The 25,182-nt window shown below is 50.0% G+C and overlaps 2 protein-coding genes across 4 annotated transcripts in view; one reads left to right on the plus strand and one right to left on the minus strand.

The window, feature by feature from the left end:
• SUGP1 (SURP and G-patch domain containing 1) overlaps positions 1-11,163 on the minus strand; it is a 29,216-nt gene extending 18,053 nt beyond the window's left edge. Inside the window, exons 1-7 of the mRNA XM_081231450.1 lie at positions 11,048-11,163; positions 9,176-9,347; positions 5,043-5,143; positions 3,830-4,030; positions 1,697-1,820; positions 1,266-1,366; positions 186-309 (exon numbers count right to left, since the gene is read on the minus strand). Coding sequence (XP_081087576.1) covers positions 186-309; positions 1,266-1,366; positions 1,697-1,820; positions 3,830-4,030; positions 5,043-5,143; positions 9,176-9,347; positions 11,048-11,081 — 857 coding nt within the window. The 5' untranslated portion in view covers positions 11,082-11,163. The remainder of the gene's footprint in view (positions 1-185; positions 310-1,265; positions 1,367-1,696; positions 1,821-3,829; positions 4,031-5,042; positions 5,144-9,175; positions 9,348-11,047) is intronic.
• A 269-nt stretch (positions 11,164-11,432) lies between these two features.
• The window catches only part of MAU2 (MAU2 sister chromatid cohesion factor), a 35,635-nt gene continuing 21,885 nt past the window's right edge, over positions 11,433-25,182 (plus strand). For 2 of the 3 annotated variants that reach the window (XM_081232521.1, XM_081232519.1), the window contains exon 1: positions 11,438-11,738. In XM_081232521.1, the coding sequence (XP_081088647.1) occupies positions 11,454-11,738 (285 nt within the window). In that variant the 5' untranslated portion in view covers positions 11,438-11,453. Of the gene's footprint in view, positions 11,739-25,182 lie in introns of all 3 variants that reach the window. The other variant, XM_081232520.1, reaches the window with a different exon arrangement.

Below are 25,182 nucleotides of genomic sequence, written 5' to 3' on the forward strand. Positions count from 1 at the left end.
ATGCCTATGGGGTGGCATGGCTAAACTCTGTGGTCAGAAACTCCTGGACCCGAGTCCTGGCCCTGCCAACTTCTTGCCATGGGACCCTAGCACGTCTCAATACCACACCAAGCCCGTTTTCTCAGCGGGGGAGCTGTGACTAGGGTGAGAGGTTACCTCTCCAGTGGGTTCCCCCCGCCGCTTACCTGAATGCCTGGTTCTCGCGGTTGTTCTGGAGGGCAATGGTTTCCACCTCAGGACCCCCATCCGCTATGAACCTGGCCAACTTTTCTGCGAGGTTCTTGACCTCTTCATCCTCTGGGGGTGAAACTTTAAGCAGGCTGTCAGTACTGAGCTCAACTCACCACACCCAACAGCCTAATTTCTGCTAAGAACCCCGGGCAACAAGAGGGGTTTATTTTAGGAACAATACAAAGAAAAACAGGCAAATGGGAATCAGATTACTGCACCGGAACCAAACACCTGAATTAATATAATAATATATCTTGAGCTTCTGCCCCCAACAACCGACCCCTTCCCAACCCGTATGTCTGGGGGTTTTGGACCCACACTGGGACATGGGAACAGAATGTAAGGGATAGTCTGGGTCCAGGCTGGAGGAGAGATGGGAATCCCCACCTCAGTCTTTCTGCTGGCAGCTGTCCCCCCAGGTCACATGGGGGGATGGGCCTGGCCCATCTCTCCTGGGAAGAAGGTCAGGGCAAGGGACTGCAAGTGACGGACATGATGAACCAACGTCTGTGGCCCACATTTGGCTTAAACATCAATCCCCCTGCTGCCCACCAGCACCTGGCTGGGGTTTCACTTCATTACAGCTGGAGACCAGGCAGCATCTCACCCTCCCCTGACACTCATCCCACCAGCTGACCGTTTTTGTCTCCTGGCCCTCCTGGACAAGTCTCAGTCACTGCATTTGTCTCTAGGTCTCCTCAGTGCCCAGCAGGTGCTCATTAGCACTTGTGAAAATGACCATGAACCAAGGGGCAAGTGTTCTTCCCCTGTGCCCCCTTTACATGCACAGGGCTGAGCTCCTGGACATGACCTTGACCATTACCTTGACCCTTAGATTTCCCCACTCCTCAGAGCACTGGCAGGGAGGGCAGTGCTGGTCCCAGCATGATCCCAGCTCCCTGGGAGGGCACAGACCTGCACTGTCAACGCCACCCCACGCCACGACGGGTTCCAGGAAAGGAACCCCGATTCCACCTGGGGCATGGTTTGTCCACACGCCTCCCTAGAACCTCCCACCCCCTTCAACCACCTACCTTTCTGAGAGGCTGCCTGCAACTTCTGTGCTTCCTTTCTTATCTCAGCCACCTTCTTTCTGTAGTAGAGGAATTCCCTGCTATTCTTATCGTGCAAAAACCTGGAGAGGAGTTTTGTAAAACAAACAGTGGGAAATGAGCAACGGGGATGGGTGGACCCATGCAGCTTCTGAAGACATACTGTGCAAAAGCAAGCTGCTGAGCAGAGACACCTCGATGGGGCCCAAAAATAAGTCTCCACACCACACTGGGCCCCTTGCTACCTCTGGTGTGAATGAGAAAGCTCTCAGAACAGTGTCTGGCCCAAGCAAGTAAGCATCCAGCCCCGGCCAGCTTCAGTCACCACCAGGGTTTTACAAGAACATTTGCATGTACTAATGTGTGGCACGAACATTAAGCAGCAGTGGCCTTCCCCTCCCAGAAGTACTTACGAAAATGCTGGGTTATCCTTGTAGTTCTCCATAGCTACTTTTTCTAACTCGGGGCCTCCTTCTGCCACAAAGCGGGCCAATTTCTCTATCACTTTCCGAGTCTCGGCTCCCTCTGGGGGTGAAACTTTAAGGAGGCTGTCAGTACTGGGGTTCAACTCACACACCCCACAGTCAACAGGCACACTCTCTCTACGGACCACAAGGACAGAGGGGTCGGGGGAGAAGAGGGTGAAATGCGGGAGGTTGTCGGGCGTCCCGGGTCCATGCACAAAGCACCATGATGAGGGGTGAGTCGGTCTAGACAGCCTTTGCGAGACATGCTGGAGGGAGAAAAGTGTGTGAGCCTCCCAAAGGCCAAGCCAGTCCCCAGGCTGGCAGGGAGATGTTGGAAAACATAGCCAGCCTCCCCCTCCTTTTGTGGAATGCTCAATTCCTTTCTTTACCAGTGTTCAGTACAATAAATCAATTCCCTTTCATCCTTCAAAGACAAATTCTTTTTAAAAATATCATTACAAACTCTGATTTAAAGACATCAGTGGGTTTCAATCCAACACAATTAATATCATCACAGAAGCTCAATCACCCCCTCTGTGGCCAGTGGAGCCTCTTTAAGCTGGCTCCTGAGGCCTCTGGACATGACCCCAGTCTCTGACGGCCTCCTCGATACCTGCTGGGACAGGGCGCTTCAGGATCATCTCAGACGCTTCCTGCCCAGACCTAGAGCCAGCCATTTCTCCAAGAAGTCCTGGTTTCCATGAGTGAGAACATGTGTTTCCAGACCAACATCTGGGAGCTAGGGACACTCATTGCAACGGGTTTAATTGTTACCTCAGAGCACTTTCAGTGAACACCACTAAAAAATATATTTTTGTATTAGCCTCCACTTTGAGCCACATGGCACTTGCTTTTGTATTTACTGCTGGCCTGTTTCTGAGACTGTCAGCCACCATACAGCTCACATCTCTCATATGCAAACTCTCAGAAGAAATTTCTTGATGTCAATCAGTGCTTAGGAATGTTTGCTCCTCCTGGCAATGGGGCCAGACACTGAGCCTGTGGCCACTCTTATTCCCCCTGCTGCTTGTACTGCCAGGAAGCTCGCGGGGTGGGGGGGTACAACATGTGGCCTAAGGAGGACCTATAAGAGGTCTGAGAGACATTCTGTGTCTACCTTTTCCCTAAGCCTCACCCTCCTCCCACATGCCTGGCAATGACCCTGACCTGGTCACTTTACAAAGCACAGGTGCTTTTCTGAGGTTGTATCAACAGCAGGCCATAAAAGCCTCAAAGGCCTTGAGACACCCACTGCCCCTCATAAAGTGGCAGTTCCCAGCAGGGTACCATTGAACTGCCAGGGCCCCTCTCTGAGGAAACACCACGCTCACTGACTCCATTCTGACTAATGCTCCAAGGTTCGAGGTTGGCCCCTGATCTGTTTAGATGCACGGCCTGAAGCCGGCACCCTCATCCAGAACAAGAGTCCTAGAGGCTGTCATGGCATCATTATATGGTCACTTCAGTCTGTCCTGTCAGGGAGACATGACTGTGCTAGCCCTCCTGGAGCAGAGGTGGCCCAGGGCCAGGACTTCACACAACTCGTTCTCCACACAGCACCGAAGTCTCGTTCTGAATATGGACACGGCTGGATGCACTAGGAGTGCCACCATCACCACCCTCCTCCGCCCTCCTCCACCATGGGGCTGGAACTGGCTCACCCAAGGCCAATGACTGTCCTTCCCTGGGCAGGAGAGCACACCCTCCAACCCGCATGCTCATACCTCTGGCCCAAACTTGTGGAGACAAGTACCCGCACTGAGGAGCTCCTCTTCTAGTACTGGATGAGGAGGGCACAAGTGAACGCTCCCCTGAGAATGCCCCCCCGGAGGCCAGCCCCCATACAGGCAGACAGTGGGTCCCACAGCTCCCAGGATGAAGCCCCTCCGTGCTCCCCATGCTCTGCTCCCCACCCTTTCCTTCCCCTCTCTCATCCTGAAGGCTCAGCCTGGAGGCACCCCCTGACCACAGCCCCAAGCACCCCACAGCCCTGGCTGTGCGCTCCACGATGCCCGTGGACCCTGCCGGAGCAGCTGGAGGGGCAGCTGTGGAAGGGGGGCAGCAGCCCCAGCCCCTCACCTTTGATCTCCAGCCACTGCTCATAGTCCTCCTCCTCGTCCTCGTCAGGAGACTGGAAGACGCTCGGGCGGCTGGCCACGGGCAGCTGCTTGGCATGCACGTAGTTCTTCATCTGGCCTGGCGGGCTACTGATGAGGGGGGGCCTCTTCCCGGTGCGAGGGAGCACACGAGGCGGGGCAGCGGGCGCACTCGGCGGGGCATCTTGGGATACAAGGAAGGATACCCACACTCAAGGTCTGTGGTGCAGGTTTCCTATCTTTCTGCCTAACCTGCATGCTCCGAGCCCCAGGTGGCTGGGTTCTTAACTTCTAGCACAGCGCTGGCAGGCAGTGGGTGACCAGAAGCACTCAGGGAGGACGCCACCCCCATTTTACAGATGAGGACCCCTGAGGTGCAGAGAAGAACCTACTGTGGTCACCCAGCCCGGGACTCTGCAGGTGGCAACTCTGGCAATAGGTACCTCTGATGCCTATATCCACAGACTAGGGATGCTGCAGCTCTTCTGGATGAGACCTGAATCCCCATGTCCAGCTTACACCCACTCCCTCTGGTTGTCAGTAGCGGCCTGGAGCCAATCTATTTGGGACTTTTCAAACACAATTCATGGCATGAGACCCCGCAGTGAAGAGCTCATATAGCCCTTTCTCCCTCTCTGTGGGTACACTTGGCCTTGGGTTAACTGTCTTCACTGTTACCTGGGAAACCTGACAAAGGTTAAAGGTCAGCTGTTTCACCAGTAACTTTCTTACAGTAAAAATGAGACTGGTATCTGTGCACAACCACAGATACAGGTGGGCTTCCCACAGGTGGTGATTCTCACACCTGGCGTGTCCCATGGGGCTCCTGTGGGTCAAGCGCCCCCGCCCCCCGCCCGAAGAGGGTCCTTTTCCTTGCACCTGGGCTGCCGCTCTAACTCAAGCCTCAGTCCCACAACCCTGGGGTATGCTCAGTCCTGGCCCCTACCCCCTGGATCGAAACCTGGCTTCTTGGTCTCCACTTCTTGGGGGTAAGCATCTAAAGGGCAAGGTCTGCACTCTCCCCTTGGGTGTTTAGCGTGAGGACGAGTAGAATGAGGGCGCTCAATGAACGAGGGGTGAGAGGAACAAGTCTAAGGTGGGACCTGCCATTTCTGAGGTGCTGAGAGACCCTTGGGAGAGAAAGCCAGCAGGAGGAGGTGAGATGGGACAGGGTCGGGGTGGGGGACTGCACTCACCTGTGCTGGTCTGTGCCTTCTGCAACTTCAGAAACTGCTGCAAGAAGCTGCCGTCGTTGGCAAACTTGTTGGAAACATTAGAGTTGTGTGCGTTTGCAATTCTAGACCCGAGACAGAGGACAGACAGGGTAAGCCTTGAGAAGAGGGGAGGGAGCACGCCTTGCCGGCCTCAGTCTCACCCCCACCCCTGTGTTCTCACCTAAGGGGACCCAAAACAGGCCCCCAAAGATGCCAGGGAACAACTGAGTGCACAGAGCAGTCTTCAGAGTAGTAAGATGGAACAATCTTGTTCTAGTCAAAGCAATCCCACCTGTGCTGGTGTTCTCTCTACCCGCATGTTGACCTTCCGGGTCCAAAGGGCCTCCCCAAGAAGATGGCTCAGAACCACCTGCCGTACTTATTTTTAACAAATCATCCGGGCTATCATTGACTCTTACGTCTGTTTTCCCAGCTAGACTGCAGAGTTCTCAAAGGCAGGGCCTGTGTCTGTACCTGCGTGCGACAGCAGTTCCATGCCTGGCTCAGCCAGTGCTTCTGGGGGTTTCACGTGTGCAGAGGAAAATACCCAAAGCCATTTCTTGGTGGGAGAATTACAGGGGAACTTTATATTTTTATTACTTTCTCTTTTTGAAAAGCGCATGTTTTATTTTGAAGTAAGAAAAATTTATTTTTAACGCACACAAAAGCAAACCCAGGGGCCTAAATGTTTAATTCAAATTCATCTTTCCTTATCAAAAAAGTGACAGAGGCTCATTATGAGCAAATGGGAATGTGGAAAAAAACAGAAATAAAGAAAGCAAGGAGAAAACCCTGAAAAAGTCTCCTCACCTCACAAGAGCTACAATTAATACTTTGATATACTTCTTTGATTTGCCCCTTAGATTAGAAATAGAGGAAATAAGCCTGTGATCATAGCATATATTCTACTTCTTTCATCTTTTCCTACAGCATACTATCTTGCTCTAACCTCAGAAACTCCTCGTATGTGCTGCTTTTAGGGGCACATCCATCATACAGACACACCCAATAACTGGAAAAGCTCAGGGAGCCCACAGGTCTGAACTTTTTCCTTTAAAGTAAAGTTTTATCCACCTCGAAATCCGTTCTAATGAAGTAAAAGTGGAAAAAAACCTAAGCAGTCAACAAGGGGCACTGGTTAAATAAATTACGAGACATCCATAAGGCAGATGGAGTGGCCCTGAAAAGTTAAATTCTTATAACTAAAGCAACCAAGCACAACGTTAAATGAAAAACAAAAAGGCAGGATATAAAACAGTATCTACAGGGTGGTCCTACTTATGTAAAAATATATTCGACTGAAAAATTGTTACAAAAATCCATCAAAATGCAACCAGCACTTGCCTCTGGGTTGCAGGGTTACAACTGATTTTATTTCTTCCTCATTTTCTTCTCCTCTACTTCCCAGGTTTTCTACCACATATATGAATTATCTTTAAAGTTAAAAAACAAGAGAGAGAGAAGGCAGTAAAAGTTATTTTATATGAAAGAGAAAGTTCTGCTGATAACCAGCCTTGGCATTAAACAAGCAGCGCCTTCTAGTGACCCTGGCCCTGTCCTCATGCTGTGTGCACCTCCCTCAGGAGGGACAGAAAGAAGGCAGGGACAATGAAGGACAAGAAAATACTTCGGGGGGAATTCTCTGGCAGTCCAGTGGTTAGGACTCCACACTTTCACTGCCAAGGGCCCGGGTTCAATCCCTGGTCAGGGAACTAAGACCCCGCAAGCCACACGGTGAGGCCAAAAAAACCCCCCAAAAAACACTGCGGGTCAGCAGCATGGCCAGCACACGAATCCCACTTGAAAACCACCTGTAACAAATGGCAGGGGCTTCCCTGTGGCACAGTGGTTAAGAATCCGCATGCCAATGCAGGGAACATGGGTTCGAGCCCTGGTCCGGGAAGATCCCACATGCCGCGGAGCAACGAAGCCCATGCGCCACAACTACTGAGCCTGCGCTCTGGAGCCCGCGAGCCACAACTACTGAAGCCTGCGCGCCTGGAACCTATGCTCTGCAACAAGAGAAGCCACCGCAATAAGAAGCCCTCAGCAACTAGAGAGAGCCCACGCACAGCCACGGAAGACCCAACGCAGCCAATAAATAAATAAATAAATATCTATTTTTAAAAAAATGGCAGGGGTTACCACACAGCTGTTAAATGATGGCTTTTGATGAACAGATAAACAAAACATGGTCCATCCACACAATGGAATATTATTCAGCCACCAAAAAAAGGAATGAAGTACTGACACGTGCTACAAAGTGATGAACCTTGAAAACATCACGTCCAGTGAAAAGAGCCAGACACAAAAGGCCGCGTATTACATGAAATATCTAGAATAGGTAAATCCACACAGACAGAAAGTAGATTAGTCGTTGTCAGGGGCTGAGGGAAGAGGGAATGGGGAGTGACTGCTAATGGGCATGGGGTTTCTTTCTGGAGTGACAAAATGTTCTGGAATTAGTAATAATAGTTGCACAATGCTGTGAATATACTGAAAATCACTAGGTTGTGTAGTTTAAAAAGTCAGTTTTATAGCATGTAAGTCATATCTTAATATGAATAAATAAAACTTTAACACTGTGACGGTTCTAAAGAGTTGTAACGCAGGGGTTGGGGGGAAGCTTTTCCTTTAAAAAGTGGGGGGCAGGGGAAGCGACATATGAAATTGACCACAATTTTGTGAAACAAAGCAATGACATGGGAAGGGAATATATCAAAATGGTTCTCTTGAGGCAACCTGAATGTTTCTTATTTGTGCAGCATGAAATTCTAAGGTGTTCTAAGCTTTTACAATGGGGAAAACAACCTTATTTTCTTTTCTTCTTCTTTTTTTTTTTTTTTTTTTTTTGCGGTACGCGGGCCTCTCACTGTTGTGGCCTCTCCCGCTGCGGAGCACAGGCTCCAGACACGCAGGCTCAGCGGCCATGGCTCACGGGCCCAGCCGCTCCACGGCATGTCGGATCTTCCCAGACCAGGGCACAAACCCGTGTCCCCTGCATCGGCAGGCGGACTCTCAATCACTGCGCCACCAGGGAAGCCCGAAAAACAACCTTATTTTCAAAGCTACCTGTACTCTGCACCCACCCACCTGATGTTCCTTTTTGGCTGCCTGATCCTGGCGCTGAGATCCAGCAGCCTCCAGGGGGCCCTCTTGGAAGCAGTCCTACAGGCCTTTCCCATCTTTGTGCAAGTCCTTCCATAACCCCAGGGGTGACAGCCCACAAGCCCACCCACAGATCACTCAACATCCAGGCCCCATGTTCCTGAACACCCTGGAGGTTCCAACAAGAATAAAGTCTAAGTCCCACCCTCAAGGAGAAGCCACGGACTCTTAGAAAAGGTGGGAGCTGGAACAGAGCCTTAGTGGAGGGCTAACATGCCCCACACTTCAGACTGCAGAGGAAGGGGCTTGTCTCTGTCAATCTCCAGCCTGAAATTCTTGGATCTTGTCACCCTGATCACACCACCCCTGCTCAGAACTCTTGGGTGCCCTCATGATCACACCACCCCTCCTCAAAACTCTTGGGTGCCCTCAGAGTTTCTCAGGACAGTCAGGAGGAAACCCTCTCTCCTGGCTCAGAAACAGCCCCTTTGGTGCAGCAGCTCGAGCTGCCTGACACACAGGGGCTCGCCTCCCTTCTGCCCTTGGCAGTCCTTTCCTGCTTCCTCAAAGGGCTGGCTCTGCCTGGGGCCTTCAGAATGCAGAGACTCTTCTGCATCCCTCCGGCAGCTGCTGCATCTGGGAGCACACTGCCTCATGTTACCTGCCAGAGCTCTAGGGGTATAACTGGGACTCCCCTTCACAAGTAGACTGTGAGCCCCATAAAGGCAGAGACGGAATCTGGGTTTTTGCTCCGTGCTGTATTCTTGGCCCCTGGTCCACAACTGGTCAGCAGTAAATAACCACTGAGTGAGAGTTGGCAGCCATCCTCTGGGCTCCCATACACCCCTTGTTTCTCTCCTGCCACACAGCCTCCTGAAAGTGCACCTGCGTTCCTCCTCGCACCATCAGGCTGTGGCTAGATGCAGAAACACCTCGACTACTCTCGCAAGCAAAGCCCTCTGCTGGCGACCCTCGAAGACCCTAATCCAGCCTCAGGGTAGACTTACTCGCCAGGATGCCGGGGCTGAGGGCTGGCCACCTGATTCTGCTTGGCTTTCTGCTCCAGTTTGGCTTCAATTTCCCGTTTCTTCTGAGCAATGAGCTCCTCCTGGTGAAGGATGTTCATGTTCATTTTTCCAGACTTGGGAGGAGCAACACCAAACCACCGGTTAGCCTTTCCTGGGGAGGGAAAAGAAGGACATCAGAAATCACCTTTGCTCCAAAAACATGCCCAGCGGCTGCTATGGGAGCCGCCCAGATGCTGCCGCCTGCAGCAACTGACATTTTCAGATTGACATTCACACATCTGTTCCTTCATTTATTTAGCACACATTTACTGAGTTATGCACCACATGCTGTACTTGGTGCTAATCAAGACAGAAGGGGCCTCTGCCCATGTGGGATTCACCTCTGGCTGAGGAGACAAAAGACTTGTAACGAAAAAGTAGTTGCAAAATCATGATAAGAGCTCTCTACTGGAAACAAACAAACAAAAAAAGGTGAGAAAGCATAACAGAGGACCACCTATACAGCTAGGGCAGCCAGAAAATAACCGTTAAAAAAGGGGACATTTAAGCTAAAACCAGAATGATAAAGAGGTGGCTTCCTGAAAAGCCACATGGGGAGTGATCTGGGCAGAGTAAGCAGCAGAGGTCCAATGTGGTCAGAGCAGGCGGTTCCAGGGGTGGGGCTAGCAGGAGTAGAGCAAGATAGGGAGTCTGAGTTTTACTTAAAGGGTTTTAGGAAGTGACAGGGGAGTATTAAGCTGGTAAGATCCAACTGGTATTTTTATTTTTAAGATCATTCTGTCTGCTGATTGGACAGAGTGCATAGGCAGCAAGGAGACCAACAAGGAGGCTTACTGGCTCCAAGCAAAAGATGATGGTGTCTTCAGACAAGGGTGGTAGCTGTGGAGATGGAGAAGACACCTCGAACGTTCCCCTTGGGACTCAAAATAAAATCCAAATTCTGAAAGCCGATTTTGCTGCCAGAGATGGCTCCCCTCCCCACTTCCACTTCATCCCTGACACTCTTCAAAATGACAAGCTCTCAAGGCTTTTGCACTTGCTGTCCCCCTCTGCATAGAAGGCTCTGCCTTCGAGGCCTTCCAATAGTTGGCATCTTCTCATCTCAAATATCTTCTGCTCAAAAAGGCTTTCCTTGACCACCCAATATCAGCAACCTGCACCTCCACTCTCTCATATCATTATAACTCACTCTCTGTAAATATTTCCTTTTTTGTACATTGTGATGCCCCAGTAGAAAGTAGCCTTCAGGAAGGCATGGCCCCGTTTTGGTTACACTACGTCCTCAGCAACTAGAACAGTGCCTAGCACACAATGAATATTTCCTCAGTGTATCCCAGTCTGGGGGCGGGGGGCTAGGGCTGGGGGTGGGCGGGGGGGGGAAGAAAAAGGCTTGTGGTAAAGTAGGGGCTCTAAAGACCCAGGAAAATGTGTACAGGGAGGCCGAGTGCAGTTCGGAAAAACAGCTTTTCCAGAAAGCGGGATACAGGCCAGTCAAGAGCTGCCACGAAGAGAGGCGCAGGACAGCCCAAGGTTGCCACTGGCTCGGGGAGCGGAGCTCAGAGCAGCCCTGAAGGCGGTTATTTCGGAAAGCAGACGCAGGGCAGATCCCGGTGGCGGCCTTTAAGGAAAGCCTGGCGTCCTCAGCAAACCAGCGGTGGGGGGGTGGGCGGGGGCGGGGTAACTGGGTCTGGGGTCTCGGGAGACGGGGGTGGTGCAGAAGCCGCCTCTTCCAGCCACCGGGAGGCTGAGGTTAAGGGCCGGCAGGTTGAGGTAGGCCCGACGGTAGGGCGAAGCAAAGACTCATAGCCCGAACACCCAGGCAGACGCTTGCGGGGAGGCGGGGGCTGTTACCTGCAACATCCCGGTTGTCCATCTTGAGACTCATCCAATCCCACAATGCTCCGGCGCCACCGGGGGCGTGGGGGGGCGTGGGGCGCTTGTTATAGTACGCATGGCCTGATGGGAGATGTAGTCCATGTCGGCAAGCCACGCCCCGCCATTCCTTGGACACCTGGGGGTCTTCACCCCAGGAATGCAAACCTCAGCCCATCGGAAATCTCCGGTCACAGTCCCGCGGACCAGAGGGTGTCGCCTTTTCTCAGACCTTCCCGGAGCCGCGGCCGCTCCAAATACAAACTACATATTCCAGGATGCTTAGTACAGCAGCTCTCGCGAGAAATCCGAGGCGCTCCCGGCCCCGCCCCGTGCGCCTGCTTCCGCCTCCCTGTGGCGGCAGTTTGTTGTTGGGGAGGCCAAAATGGCGGCTCAGGCGGCGGCGGCGGCGGCGGCGGCTCAGGCGGCGGCGGCCCAGGCAGCGCAGGCCGAGGCGGCTGAGTCCTGGTACCTGGCGCTCCTGGGCTTTGCCGAACACTTCCGCACTTCCAGCCCGCCCAAGATCCGCCTGTGTGTGCACTGCTTGCAGGCCGTGTTCCCCTTCAAGCCGCCGCAGCGCATTGAGGCCCGAACACACCTGCAGCTCGGCTCCGTGCTCTACCACCACACCAAGAACAGCGAGCAGGCGCGCAGCCACCTGGAGAAGGCGGTGAGCGCGGGCCGGGCCGCGAGGGTGGAGGCGCAGGCTCTTTTCCGAGCTTGGGCTGAGGGGTCGCGACCCTGGCGGGCGGGGGCCGCCGGCGCCGCTCCTCCGGGACCTGGGGCGTGGCTACCCCACCAGCAGCAAGACCCCGGAGACGTGAGCCTCTCAGGGGACCCGAGGGAACTCGCCCCGTACTGTACTTAATGTTTCTGGTGACAGGCAGAGGCCTAGGACTCCGGTCCGGGTACTTCGAGAGTTGCCTCTTTCAGGAGCAACTGGGTCTCCAAATTCTTCAGGTTTGCAACAAGATGTCACCTTTTGGCATCTCTGGGGACGCCCCCAGATCGGCCAGTGAGCCCTGCAGCTTCTAGCTCCTTAGGGCTCAGCCCCGGGAACATCAGCCTGAACGCTCCCTTCTTAAGTGACTCGGGCATAGGGGAGGGTCCAGGTAACCGTCCAAGCATCCCTTAAGAATCTGAAGTTTGGTCTCTGAGGAAATCTTGGAAGGCATCCTCTCGCAGAACACGGAAGTCTGAGAAGGGTCTGGAGGGTATTGTGCCCCCGTCAGTGATGAGGGGAGTCATAGGTGAGAGGCAGAGGCCCAGAGCCTAGAGGCAGTCGTTTGAGATCCTGTAAAAGGCAGAACTGGGCGGGGAGTGGGGGGGTGTCTGGATTCCAGGGCTCAGGGCTCCTGCTTTCTCCGTATCTACCTGTGACTTCTCTTCCTCCCACCATCCACTCATCCATCCCCTTCAGAGGGCAGGCCCTATCTTCCCGTGTTGACCTGTGGGATCTTGGTGCCTCAAAGAATGTGGGAAAGTGGCCATCAGTCTATCCTTTCTGGCTGTGCAGTTGTTTCTACTCAGAGCAATATTGCGCTCCTGTCATACGGTGTCTCCATTTGCCGTTTACCCTGCTTTATTCTGCTTAGAGGAGAGACTTTTTTTTTTTTTTTAAATGGTTACTTTTCTCTCTTCCTGCCAGAGGTATGAGGTGACTTTTTTTCTTGTTTTTTTTTTTTTTTTGATGTTGGGGGTAGGAGTTTATTAATTTATTTATGTATTTTTGCTATGTTGGGTCTTCGTTTCTGTGCGAGGGCTTTCTCTAGTTGTGGCAAGCGGGGGCCACTCTTCATCGCAGCGCGCGGGCCTCTCTCTATTGCGGCCTCTCTTGTTGCGGAGCACAGGCTCCAGATGCGCAGGCTCAGTAGTTGTGGTTCACGGGCCTAGTTGCTCCGCGGCATGTGGGATCCTCCCAGACCAGGGCTCGAACCCATGTCCCCTGCATTAGCAGGCAGATTCTCAACCACTGCGCCACCAGGGAAGCCCAAGACTTCTTGAATACAATCAACTTCGATTTTTAAAATGTGTTGATCTGAGGTAAATCTGAACCCACCGGTGGCTAGTAACAACTTGCCTTTGGTAGGATAATCAGATCTTTGTTCTGCAGACTGTAAAGAGTTGGAAGGGGACTTTAGTTCTTTCTTGATCCACTTCCTTGTTTCAGGAGTGAGGCAATATGGGCCCAAATAGGTAAAGTGATTTGCCCAAAGCCACACAGCAACTTATTAACAAAACTGAGCTCAAACCTAGGCTCAAGGGCTTCCCTGGTGGCGCCGTGGTTAAGAATCCGCCTGCCAATTCAGGGGACACGGGTTCGAGCCCTGGTCCGGGAAGATCCCACATGCTGTGGAGCAGTGAAGCCCGTGCGCCACAACTACTGAGCCTGTGCTCTAGAGCTCCCGTGCCACAACTACTGAAGCCCGCGCACCTAGAGCCCGTGCTCCGCAACAAGAGAAGCCACTGCAATGAGAAGCCCGCACACCACAACAAAGAGTAGCCCCCTCTTGCCGCAACCAGAGAAAGCCCGCACGTAGCAACGAAGACCCAACGCAACCAAATATAAAAATAATAATAATAATAATAAATTTACAACAACAACAAAAAATCTAAGGTCAAGATCGCCAGGGTCCATGCCAAGACCATAAGTCGTGGGGTTTTTTAAAATTATTTATTTATTTATTTATTTATTTTTGGCTGCATTGGGCCTTTGTTGCTGCTGCGGGCTTTCTCTAGCAGCAGTGTGCGGGGGCTACTCTTCGTTACGGTGCACAGACTTCTCATTGCAGTGTCTTCTCTTGTTGCAGAGCACAGGCTCTAGGCGCGCGGGTTTCAGTAGCTGTGGCACACGGGCTCAATACTTATGGCTCGCAGTCTCTAGAGCGCAGGCTCAGTAGTTGTGGCGCATGGGCTTAGTTGCTCCACAGCATGTGGGATCTTTCCAGACCAGGGCTTGAACCCGCATCCCCTGCATCGGCAGGCAGATTCTTAACCGCTGCGCCACCAGGGAAGTCCAAGTCGTTGTTTTTGTGAAGTTCTTTTCTTTCATTCATTCAGCAGATATTTAATCAGCTCACACTGGTTGCCAAGCCCTATTCTAGGTGCTGGGGATCAACAGTGACTAAAGTAGTCCCTGCCCACAGAAGCTTATGTTTTTGTGAGGGAGACAAACAATGAATGTATAGTAAAAGGTTAGGCAGCGATAGAAGAACCATGAAAACCAGAGTGAGCGTTGGAGTTGACAGGGAGCTATTTTTAGCAAAGGTAATGAGGGAGTCTCTATTTGTGGGAGTGACATTTGAACAGAGGCCTGAATGAGGTGGGGGAGCAAGCCTTGAGAAGCGCTCAAAGTTTCAGTTCAATCCCTAGGAGTACCTGAGCTGTCGGTGACTGGTTGATATCAGGGTCTCTCCTGAGCAGTGATGAGGCTGAGATCAAATGAAGTGTCAAGCTTCCTTGGGTGTGGGAAGGGTAGAGGCTGTGACTGCCCAGGCCTGACTCCCAGTGCCTTTAGTGGATGTGCTGGTTCTGAAGCTCTCCCTTCTCTCAGTTAACAACAGATCCTGCCACCTCCTTTCCCTTGTCTTCAGGCCATTCAGCCTGTTTCTTTTTTCTTTTCTTTTTTTATTTGAAATATTGTGGGGTTTTACATTTTTATTTAATTATTTATTTTTGGCTGCATTGGGTCTTTGTTGCTGCGCACGGGCTTTCTCTAGTTGTGGCAAGCGGGGGCTACTATCATTGCAGTGCATGGGCTTCTCATTGCGGTGGCTTCTCTTGTTGTGGAGCACGGGCTCTAGAGCACAGGCTCAGTAGTTGTGGCGCACAGGCTTAGTTGCTCTGCGGCATGTGGAATCTTCCAGACCAGAGCTCGAACCCGTGTCCCCTGCATTAGCAGGAGGATTCTTAACCACTGCACCACCAGGGAAGCCTTATGGTAGTTTTATTTTTTATTTTTTGAGGAACCTCCATACTGTTTTCCATAGTGGCTGCACCAATTTACAGTCCAACAGTGCACAAGGGCCCCCTTTTCGGGGCTTCCCTGGTGGCACAGTTTTTACGAATCCGCCTGCCAATGCAGGGGACACGGGTTTGAGCCCTGGTCCAGGAAGATCCCACATGCCACAGAGCAACTAAGCCCGTGCTCCACAACTACTGAGCCCGCAGGCCACAACTAGTGAAGCCCACGTGCCTAGAGCCCATGCTCCGCAACAAGAGAAGCCACTTCAATGAGAAGTCCATGCACCACAACGAAGAGTAGCCCCACCCCGCCACGACTAGAGAAAGCTCATGTGCAGCAACGAAGACCCAACACAGCCAAAAATAAAATAAATGAAATAAATAAAATTATTTTTTTTAAAAAAAGGGACTTGAACTTAAATAGACATTTCTCCAAAGATAGCCAATAGGCGCATGAAAAGATGCTTAGCATTGCTAGTTATTAGAGAAATGCAAATCAAAACTATATTGAGGTATCACCTCACACCGGTCAGAATGGCCATCATCAAAAAGTCTACAAATAATAAATGCTAGAGAGTGTATAAAGGAAAGGAAACCCTCCTGCACTGTTGGCGGGAATGTAAATTGGTGCAGCCACTATGGAGAACAGTATGGAGGTTCCTTAAAATAGAGTTGTTCGGCTTCCATGGTGATGCAGTGGTTAAGAATTCACCCACCAATGCAGGGGACATGGGTTGGAGCCCTGGTCCAGGAGGATTCCACATGCCTCAGAGCAACTAAGCCCGTGTGCCACAACTGCTGAGCCTGTGCTCTAGAGCCCGCGAGCCACAACTGTTGAGCCTACATGCCACAACTACTGAAGCCTGTGTGCCTAGAGCCCATGCTCTGCAACAAGAGAAGACACCACAATGAGAAGCCCGCACACTGCAACGAAGAGTAGCCCCCACCTGCTGCAACTAGAGAAAGCCCATGGGCAGCAACGGAGACCCAGTGCAGCCAAAAATAAAATAAATAAAATAAAATAAATTTTAAATCTAAAAAAAAAAAACCGAAAGATGCCGGCAGCAATGTATATATTAAAAAAAAAAAAAAGTTTAGTTGTCGTATGATCCAGCAATCCCACTCCTGGACATATATTGGGAAAAGATGAAAATTCATTCAAAACGCTACATGCGCTGAAATGTTCATAGCAGCACTGTTTATAATAGCCACAACATGGAAGCAACTTAAATGTCCATCAATGGATGAATGGTTAAAGAAGATGTGGTATATGTATACATAATGGACTACTACTTATCCATAAAAAAGAATGAAATAATGCCATTTGCAGTAACATGGATGGACCTAGAGATTATCATACTAAGTGAAGTAAGTCAGACAAAGACAAATAGCATATGAGATCACTTGTATGTGGAATTTAAAATATGATACAACTGAACTTATTTCAAACAGAGAACAGACTCACAGACATAGAAGACAATCTTATACTTACCAGGGGGAAAAGCGGTAGGGGAGGGATAAATTAGGAGTTTGGGATTATGAGATACAAAGTACTATATATGAAACAGCTAAACAACAAGGTATAGCACAAGGACTATATATAGAATAGATAAATAACAATGTATAGCACAGGGAATTATACTCAATATTTTGTAATAAGCCATAATGAAAAAGAATATGAAGAAGTATATGTGTGAATATATGTAACTTAATCACTTTGATGTACACGAGAAACTAACACAGCAGTGTAAATGAACTATACTTCAGTTAAAAAATAAAATAAAAATATATAAGAGCTTGAGCATCTGTGGATTTTGGCATCCTCAAGGGCTCCTGGAACCAATCCCCTGAGGATACTGAGGGACAATTGTATCTTCTCCCATTCTCTCCATTCTGCCTTTTTGTTTCATTAATAGTTTCCTTTGCTGTACAAAAGCTTTTTAGTTGGGTGTAGTCCCATTTGCTTATTTTTGCTTTTGTTTCCCTTGCCTGAGGAAACAGATCCAGAAAAATATTGCTAAGGTTGATATCAAAGAGTATACTGCTCATGTTTTCTTCTAGGAGCTTTATGGTTTCAGGTCTTAAATTTAAGTCTTTCATCCATTTTAAGTTTATTTTTTTATATAGAGTGAGAAAGTAATCCAGTTTGATTCTTTTGCATGTGGCTGTCCAGTTTTCCCAGCACCGTTATTTATTTATTTATTTATTTATTTTTGGCTTAGTTGGGTCTCTGTTGCAGCACGAGGGATCTTTCATTGCAGTGCGTGGGCTTCTCTCTAGTTGTGGTGCTCAGGCTTCTCTCTAGTTGTGGTGCGTGGGCTCAGTAGTTGTGGCGTGCGGGCTCTGTTGTGGTGGTGCGTGTGCTCTGTAGTTGTGGCGCACAGGCTCCAGAGCGCACGGGCTCTCTAGCTGCGGTGCACGGGTTCAGTTGCCCCGCAACATGTGGGATCTTAGTTCCCCGGCCAGGGATCGAACCCACGTACCCTGCATTGGAAGGCTGATTCTTAACCACTGGCCCACCAGGGAAGTCCCCCAGCACCATTTGTTGAAGAGGCTGTCTTTTCCCCATTGTGTATTCTTGCCTCTTTTGTCATAGATTAACTGGCTGTATAAGTATGGGTTTATTTCTGGGCTGTCTATTCTCCACTGATCTATGTGTCTGTTTTTGTGCCATTACCATACTGTTTTTATTGCTGTAGGTTTGTAGCATAGTTTGAAATCAGGAAACATGATACCTCCAGCTTTGTTCTTTTTTCTCAAGATTGCTTTGGCTACTCAGGGTCCTTTGTGTTTTCATAAGATTTTTAGAATTATTTGTTCTAGTTCTGTGAAAAATACTATTGGTATTTTGAGAGGGATTGCATTGGATCTGCAGATTGCCTTGTGTAGTATGGTCATTTTAACAATATTAATTCTCCCAGTCCATGAGCACAGTATAGTTTCCATTCGTTTCTGTAGTCTTCATTTTCTTTCATTGATGTCTTAGAGTTTTCAGAGTATAAGACTTTTACTTCCTTGGTTAGATTTATTCTTAGCTACTTTATTCTTTTTGATACAATTGTAAATGGGATTGTTTTCTTAATTTCTTTTTCTGATAGTTCATTATTAGTGTATGGAAACACAACAGATTTCTGTATATTAATTTTATATCCTGCAACTTTACTGAATTCATTTATAAATTATATTTTTTGGTGACATCTCTAGGATTTTCTGTATATGGTATCATGTCATGTGCAAACAGTGACAGTTTTACTTTTTCCTTTCCATTCAGTCTGTTTCTAGCAGTGGTTCATAGTCACTGTATATATATATATATATTTTTTTTTATAAACTTATTTAATTATCTTTGGCTGCATTGGGTCTTCATTGCTGTACGCAGGCTTCCTCTAGTTGTGGTGAGCGGGGGCTCCTCTTCGTTGCAGTGCATGGGCTTCTCATTACAGTGGCTTCTCTTGTTGCGGAGCACGGGCTTTGAGTACACGGGCTTCAATAGTTGTGGCTCATGGGCTCAGTAGTTGTGGCCCACGGGCTTAGTTGCTCTGTGGCATGTGGGATCTTCCTGGACCAGGGCTTGAACCTGTGTCCCCTGCATTGGCAGGTGGATTCTTAACCACTGCGCCACCAGGGAAGTCCAGTCACTGTGTATATTGTCCATATTTTGCCCACTCAGTGCTGTCAAGGAGAAGCAGCCATGCCTCAGATTGCTTCCTTGTAGCTGCTTGGCTTTTGGACCCATAATTTAAATCCTTATCATCATGGAGAGTTTTCCCTCCATTTTACAGAATCCTAAATCTTGTGGGGTCTTCCATAGAGCCACAGGGTACCCTCCATAGGTCGCACTGTCGTTACACCTGGAAATACCTTTCTTTCTGTCAGGTGCATCCCCACATGAAAGTTTGTCCAGATTTCAGTTAAAGTGCCATTCTTTGTAATGTTTTCCTTCTTTGGTTGTTTCTCTTTTTTTTGCAGTACACGGGCCTCTCACTGTTGTGGCCTCTCCCGTTGTGGAGCACAGGCTCCAGACCCGCAGGCCCAGTATCCATGGCTCACGAGCCCAGCCGCTCTGCGGCATGTGGGATCTTCCCAGACTGGGGCACGAACCCGTGTCCCCTGCATCGGCAGGCAGACTCTCAACCACTGCGCCACCAGGGAAGCCCCTTTGGTTGTTTCTGATCTCCTTTTGTGTTGCAATGCAAGCATGCTTTTTTTTTTTTTTTTTTGTGGTACGTGGGCCTCTCACTGTTGTGGCCTCTCCCGTTGCAGAGCACAGGCTCCGGACGCGCAGGCCCAGCGGCCATGGCTCACGGACCCAGCCGCTCCGCAGCATGTGGGATCCTCCCGGACCGGGGCACGAACCCGTGTCCCCTGCATTGGCAGGCGGACTCTCAACCACTGCGCCACCAGGGAAGCCCTGCTTTTTTTAAACTTCATTCTTTATTAGTTGTACATTTTTTCCAAATCACGGAGCTGTCAACTTTTATTCTTTCCTTTCCTTTCCCTTCATTCTTTACTAGGTAAAGAATCATATAAGTGCTATAGGTAAAACTTTTAATTGATTTCTGAACTTAGTATTACATTCATCTTCCTTAACTATTATTTTCATCATCTTTTGCTTTCCCTATGAGAGACCCTAACCTCGTTTGTAATCACTTTTTTATATATATAAGGGTAGATTATTATTTCTGTTTCCTCAACTGTATTTGTAAGCTTTCCAGAAGGAATGTGTAATATACTCACCCATCTGCTTCATCAGTTCATTTGTTAAGGGTTCCCATCAGAGGGATGGAGGGTATTTCTCCCTTTCCTCAGCAGCTTTATCCAAGTTGCAGCCTTTGGTCTCTCAATTGTACCTGCCTCTGCAGGCCTTCGGAGTACCTGCTGGCTGCCTCATTCCCTGAATCTGTTCAGCAGGTCCTGTAACTATTACAGTGCATGACAAGACACTTCACCAGAGAGCCTTCTCTTTTTTTTTTTGCGGTATGCGGGCCTCTCACTGTTGTGGCCTCTCCCGTTGCAGAGCACAGGCTCCTGACGCACAGGCCCAGCAGCCATGGCCCACAGGCCCAGCCGCTCCGCGGCATGTGGGATCTTCCCGGACTGGGGCACGAACCCGCATCCCCCGCATCGGCAGGCAGACCCTCAACCACTGTGCCACCAGGGAAGCCCCCTTCTCTTTTTGCTTATGGTTTTGGCAGGGATGTGGATGTATCTACAGAATTCTTTTTTTTTTTTTTTTTGATTGTGTCAGGTCTTCATCGCTACACATGGGCTTTCTCTAGTTGCAGCAAGCAGGGGCTACTCTTTGTTGCGGTGCGAGGGCTTCTCACTGCAGTGGCTTGTCTTATGGAGCACAGGCTCTAGGCACGTGGGCTCAGTAGTTGTGGCGCACGGGCTTAGTTGCTCCGTGGCATGTGGGATCTTCCCGGACCAGGACTCAAACCCGTGTCCCCTGCATTGGTAGGCAGATTCTTTTTTTTTTTTTTTTTTTTTTTTTTTTTTTTTTTTTTTTTTGCGGTACGCGGGCCTCTCACTGTTGTGGCCTCTCCCATTGTGGGGCACAGGCTCCGGACGTGCAGGCTCAGCAGCCATGGCTCACGGGCCCAGCCGCTCCGCGGCATGTGGGATCTTCCCAGACCGGGGCACGAACCTGTGTCCCCTGCATCGGCAGGCGGACTCTCAACCACTGCGCCACCAGGGAAGCCCGGTAGGCAGATTCTTAATCACTGCACCACCAGGGAAGTCCCCTCAACAGAATTCTTGACTCCTTTGGGACTCTGACTGAATCATTCATGATCATAAGGAATGTCGCTTTACATCAAAATCTCTTGGCTAGATACTTTGTGAAGCTATCTCTACAGATTTTGTCAGATTGTGTTCTTTTTCATTTCATTTTTGCCTCGTTGTCGTTCCTCTTGCTACATACTATTCCTATGTAAATTTTCAGTCTTCTCTTATATTTTACTGTTTTTCAAACAGTTCCATTTCAGTCATTTGTGCTTCCACTGTGGAACTGAGAATCTTTATATCTGTACTTAGATGTGTATTTATTTCCCCCTTAACTTTCTTAATTTATCTGCAAAGTGCATCATCATCCTTAGATTTTGCTGATTTGAAAGCCACAGAGGAATAAATGCTACTTCTCTGGAATGGATTGTTCGTTATTTGCTATAATCCAGGCAGTCATTCTTTGGACAGTGGTCTTTAGTGACTGCAGCATCTGTGTTGATGCCATGTTTGCTTTCTCTGTGTGTTTGCAGTGGGGCTACTTTTTAGTGGTTGTTCGTCTGACTTAGAAAGCAGCTCCAAACTGCCAGTCAGATACTCCTTAATAGTGTGCTTCCAGGTTTAGCCCGAGAGTCTATGGCTACCTTCCCAGCAAGTGATTAAAAGCTTCCCTTTCTTATTTTAAGGCCTAAAAGGGCTCAATTCTGGGCCTTTCATCATCAGGCACAGATGGAGCATATCTTTCATCCTTTAGGATCACGGCTGTGTCCTAGTAAATTCCATGCCACATCAGCTGGGAGCAGAACCTGGTACAGAAGCTGCATTTGCAGGACTTGCTGTTAAGCATTTTCATGGAAGAGTATCTGTGCTTCCTCCTGTTTGCATTTCCATTTTCTTCACTCATTCTCTGAGTCTCCTCTGACTTCAGGAAGTGAAATGTGTTTAGGAACCTTTACTTCATGATTCTACCAACTTGCCCCCTGTCTCCCCTGCAACCCCTACTTCTTCCGGTTCCTGCCTGGGAATTATTATAGTATTCTTGGTGCCTTCCACATGCCAGGCCCTGCGTTCATGGTTCTTGGAGCACTGTCTCTTTGGATCCTCACCAAACCCACAAGGTAGAGACCACTCCGACTTGCCGATGACAGTACTGACCGGGCTGCCTGTAGCCGTGGTCACGTGGCAGAGAGGCAAGGCTGGCTCCTAAATGTTGTGCTGCCATCCCAGAGGAGTTGCAGTTGATAACTATTTTTACGCATTTTGGTGACTTAAAAAAAACCTGATTTTTAAGAAAAACTTACATTGGTTATGAGGTACAAGAAGTCTTGGAACACTCAGCCCTGAACTGAATGCCCTAGGAATGAGAAGTGTGCTGATCCCAGCCCTTCCACCCCTCAGGGTGTGTGCTAGCCCTGTGGTGACCCTTGCTTTTCCTGAGAACCCCAAGGTGACCCCAGAGGCTTCTGGTAGGGTCATTCACATCTCTGCCTCACACCTGCAGGCTTCCTGGCAGTGACGGGACTCTCACTTTGGCTGCTTTCGCATGACAGGAAGAAGACATAAAAGCTGTATTTTAACGTTACAAAGTAAAACATAGGTTGAGGTAGCAACCTTGGGTAATTTGTGAGATGGACGTATTTTCTAATATCTAGATTTCTGATTATGAATTTATGTTGCAAGTGTTAAAAAAGGTACAAAAGCAAAGTGATTTGATTGGCTTCTGACTGACAATCCTGGGGAAGTGACTGGCTCACCTTGACATGGAGTCCTACAGCTTCAGAAATGGGTCATCTCGGGGACGGCTCAGGTGTCACTGACACTGATGCCTGAGCAAGAAACAGTGACGTTTAAAGACAAGGAGATGTCTGATGCCACTTAGGAATTAGAATTTTGTGTTTAAAAGGCATAAACCTGGGCTTCCCTGGTGGCGCAGTGGTTGAGAATCGGCCTGCCAATACAGGGGACACGGGTTCTATCCCTGGTCTGGGAAGATCGCACATGCCACAGAGCAACTAAGCCCGTGCACCACAACTACTGAGCCTGCGCTGTAGAGCCCGTGAGCCACAGCTACTGAGCCCACATGCTGCAACTGCTGAAGCCGGAGCACTTAGAGTCCGTGCTCTGCAACAAGAGAAACCACCACAGTGAGAAGCCCACACACCACAACGAAGAGTAGCCCCCACTTGCTGCAACTAGAGAAAGCCCTCACACAGCAACGAAGACCCAATGCAACCAAAAAAAAGAAAAAAAAAAGGCATAAGCCTCAGTTCTGTGGCCATTTGTGCATGAGGAAGCCCTCATTTCCTTGTGATGATAGATAAAGTCATGATTCGTGCAACAAATGTTTCCTGAGAGCCTCCCGTGTGTCAGCCCATTCTAGGCACTGGGGACACAGAATCATGATGAGGCACGTTATGGGGCTTTATCCAACATCCCCAATTTGTGTGTGTGTTGGGGGGGTGGTGGCCCACAGTGCATGCATGAGAGAATGGTGGCAGATCATGGCTCTGGGAAATGGATACTAAGGACCACTAGGATCCAGCTCCTCCAGGAGTTGGAGTGTTGCTAACTCTTATGTGGATCCACGCCTCAAACTTTGTCCTCTGGCCCCTAGAGCAGCACTCCTGACAGCCTCTCACACTGACAGACAAGGCCTCCCAGAAGGTTTGAGTCTTCAGACTTTGGACACGTTACCTTCCAGCTCTCCCCGTGGTCACTAAAGGCCCCAGGGGGGTGTGATACTCTTTCTCCAGACCTCAGGTCAGAAAACAGAGAACTGTCAGAGACAGAAACTGATCATTAACAGACACATCTGACTTATAGAAAAGAGATGTCAGTGGGGTCCAGCCCAAATGTCTACTGAATAGATGTTAACCACATAAAAGCCCCAAATGAAGAGACATTTGATGGGCCCACGTGGGCCTGGGCCCAGCAGCACAGGCCAAGGCTCTGGAGAAGTCGGCATAGTGGGGCCCTCCCCAGGCAGTAGGCAACTGGCTGTGTTCTCTCACAGTCTGCCCACCATGGACATACTTCTGTGGACTGTCCTCACGTGAATTTGGAGTATGCCTTGTGCAGTGGGGAGAGCATCCCTGGGCCACAGACTCATAAGGAAGGCTTCTTCGCCCCACTGGAGGAGTTTCACCTCTTGTTGCCCTCTTCACCTCTGTTGGGGGGCAGTGACACACAGATGTAGTCAGCTTTACGCCAGGTCCTGAGGCATGGCCAAGCTTGACTTGGAAACTCAGCTGTAGGTGGTGGGTTTACTGAGCCCACTCCGCCTTGGCTACCAGGCTGGGTTGTTGAGAGCAAGCCACACGGCGCTCCGAGTGGAAGGCAAATGCTTCTCATGTGTGTCTTTATCCACCCTGTACTCTCTCTAAAGGGCTCCCCTTGAGTATGGAGGCCTTGCCTGAGATATGTTTTGCACGTGGAGATTAAGTCATGGAACTACAGAATCTCGAGGTTGGACCAGGTCTTAGCATGTCCCTAACCCAGCTTTTTAGTCACAGAGTTTCCTACACGGTGTCTTGTCCCTCCTCCCAGTTGGTGGCCTTCAGGAGTGTCTCTTGCTCGACTGCCCTTCCCAGTGAGGAGGAGTGGCTTCTGTAGAAAGCAAGCCCCTACTTCTGTGTTTACCAGCTTCGTGACATCACACGAGGCTGGAGCTAGGCCTGTCCCTACTGTCCATGTAGGTGGTCTTCAGCCAAGGAGCCTCACTTGAGGCCACACTCCTGGCACTGGCCGTGTCCCTCTTGGGACCCTGAGCTCCTCCTGACCCTGTTGCAGGGGGACCTTGGGAGGGGACACCCGGGCTGGCTGCGGAGTGCCTTCTGCCTGGGCTCTATGTGCACGTGCACTTGTATGTGTGTGTGACAGACACAGGAGCCTGGTGGCTCTCCATGTTCCCTCTTGCTCTCTGTTCTGTCCCTCTCCTCTACTCCCATAGCACCCCCTCCTGGCCCACCTGTGTCGCTCAGGCAGCTGGTCTCCAGACCAGCTCCAAGTCTTCCCCAGCCTCTTTGGTGACTTCCCTGGCCACCACTCAGCCCCAGAGACATCTTGAGCTCCAAGGCTGTCCCGCTGGCGTCACTGGCCTTTCTCCCTGGTGGCCAGCAGACCCATGGGCCTTCAGCCTCTTTCCTCTTTCTCCTCCTCCCTCTGCATCCTTTGCTGCATCTAAGATGCTCTTAAAACTTGGATCTGATTGGGTGCTTTTGTTTTATGCCTCTGACTGGGTCAGGAGGCTCCAGGGGTGACATCAGGGCATTCTTACCCACAGTCACATGAGTGGCACAGACACCAAATGGGCCTTCCAGCCTCACCTCCCTGGGCCTCTGCTCTTCTTTGCCTGGAGCACCTCCTCTTCCTTCTTGGCCTGGTAACACCCATACTTACATCCTCATCCTTCAAGGCCCAGCCCCAGA

This window comes from Mesoplodon bidens (assembly GCF_964165515.1).
Source record: "Mesoplodon bidens genome assembly, chromosome: 4".
Classification (NCBI taxonomy): domain Eukaryota; kingdom Metazoa; phylum Chordata; class Mammalia; order Artiodactyla; family Ziphiidae; genus Mesoplodon; species Mesoplodon bidens.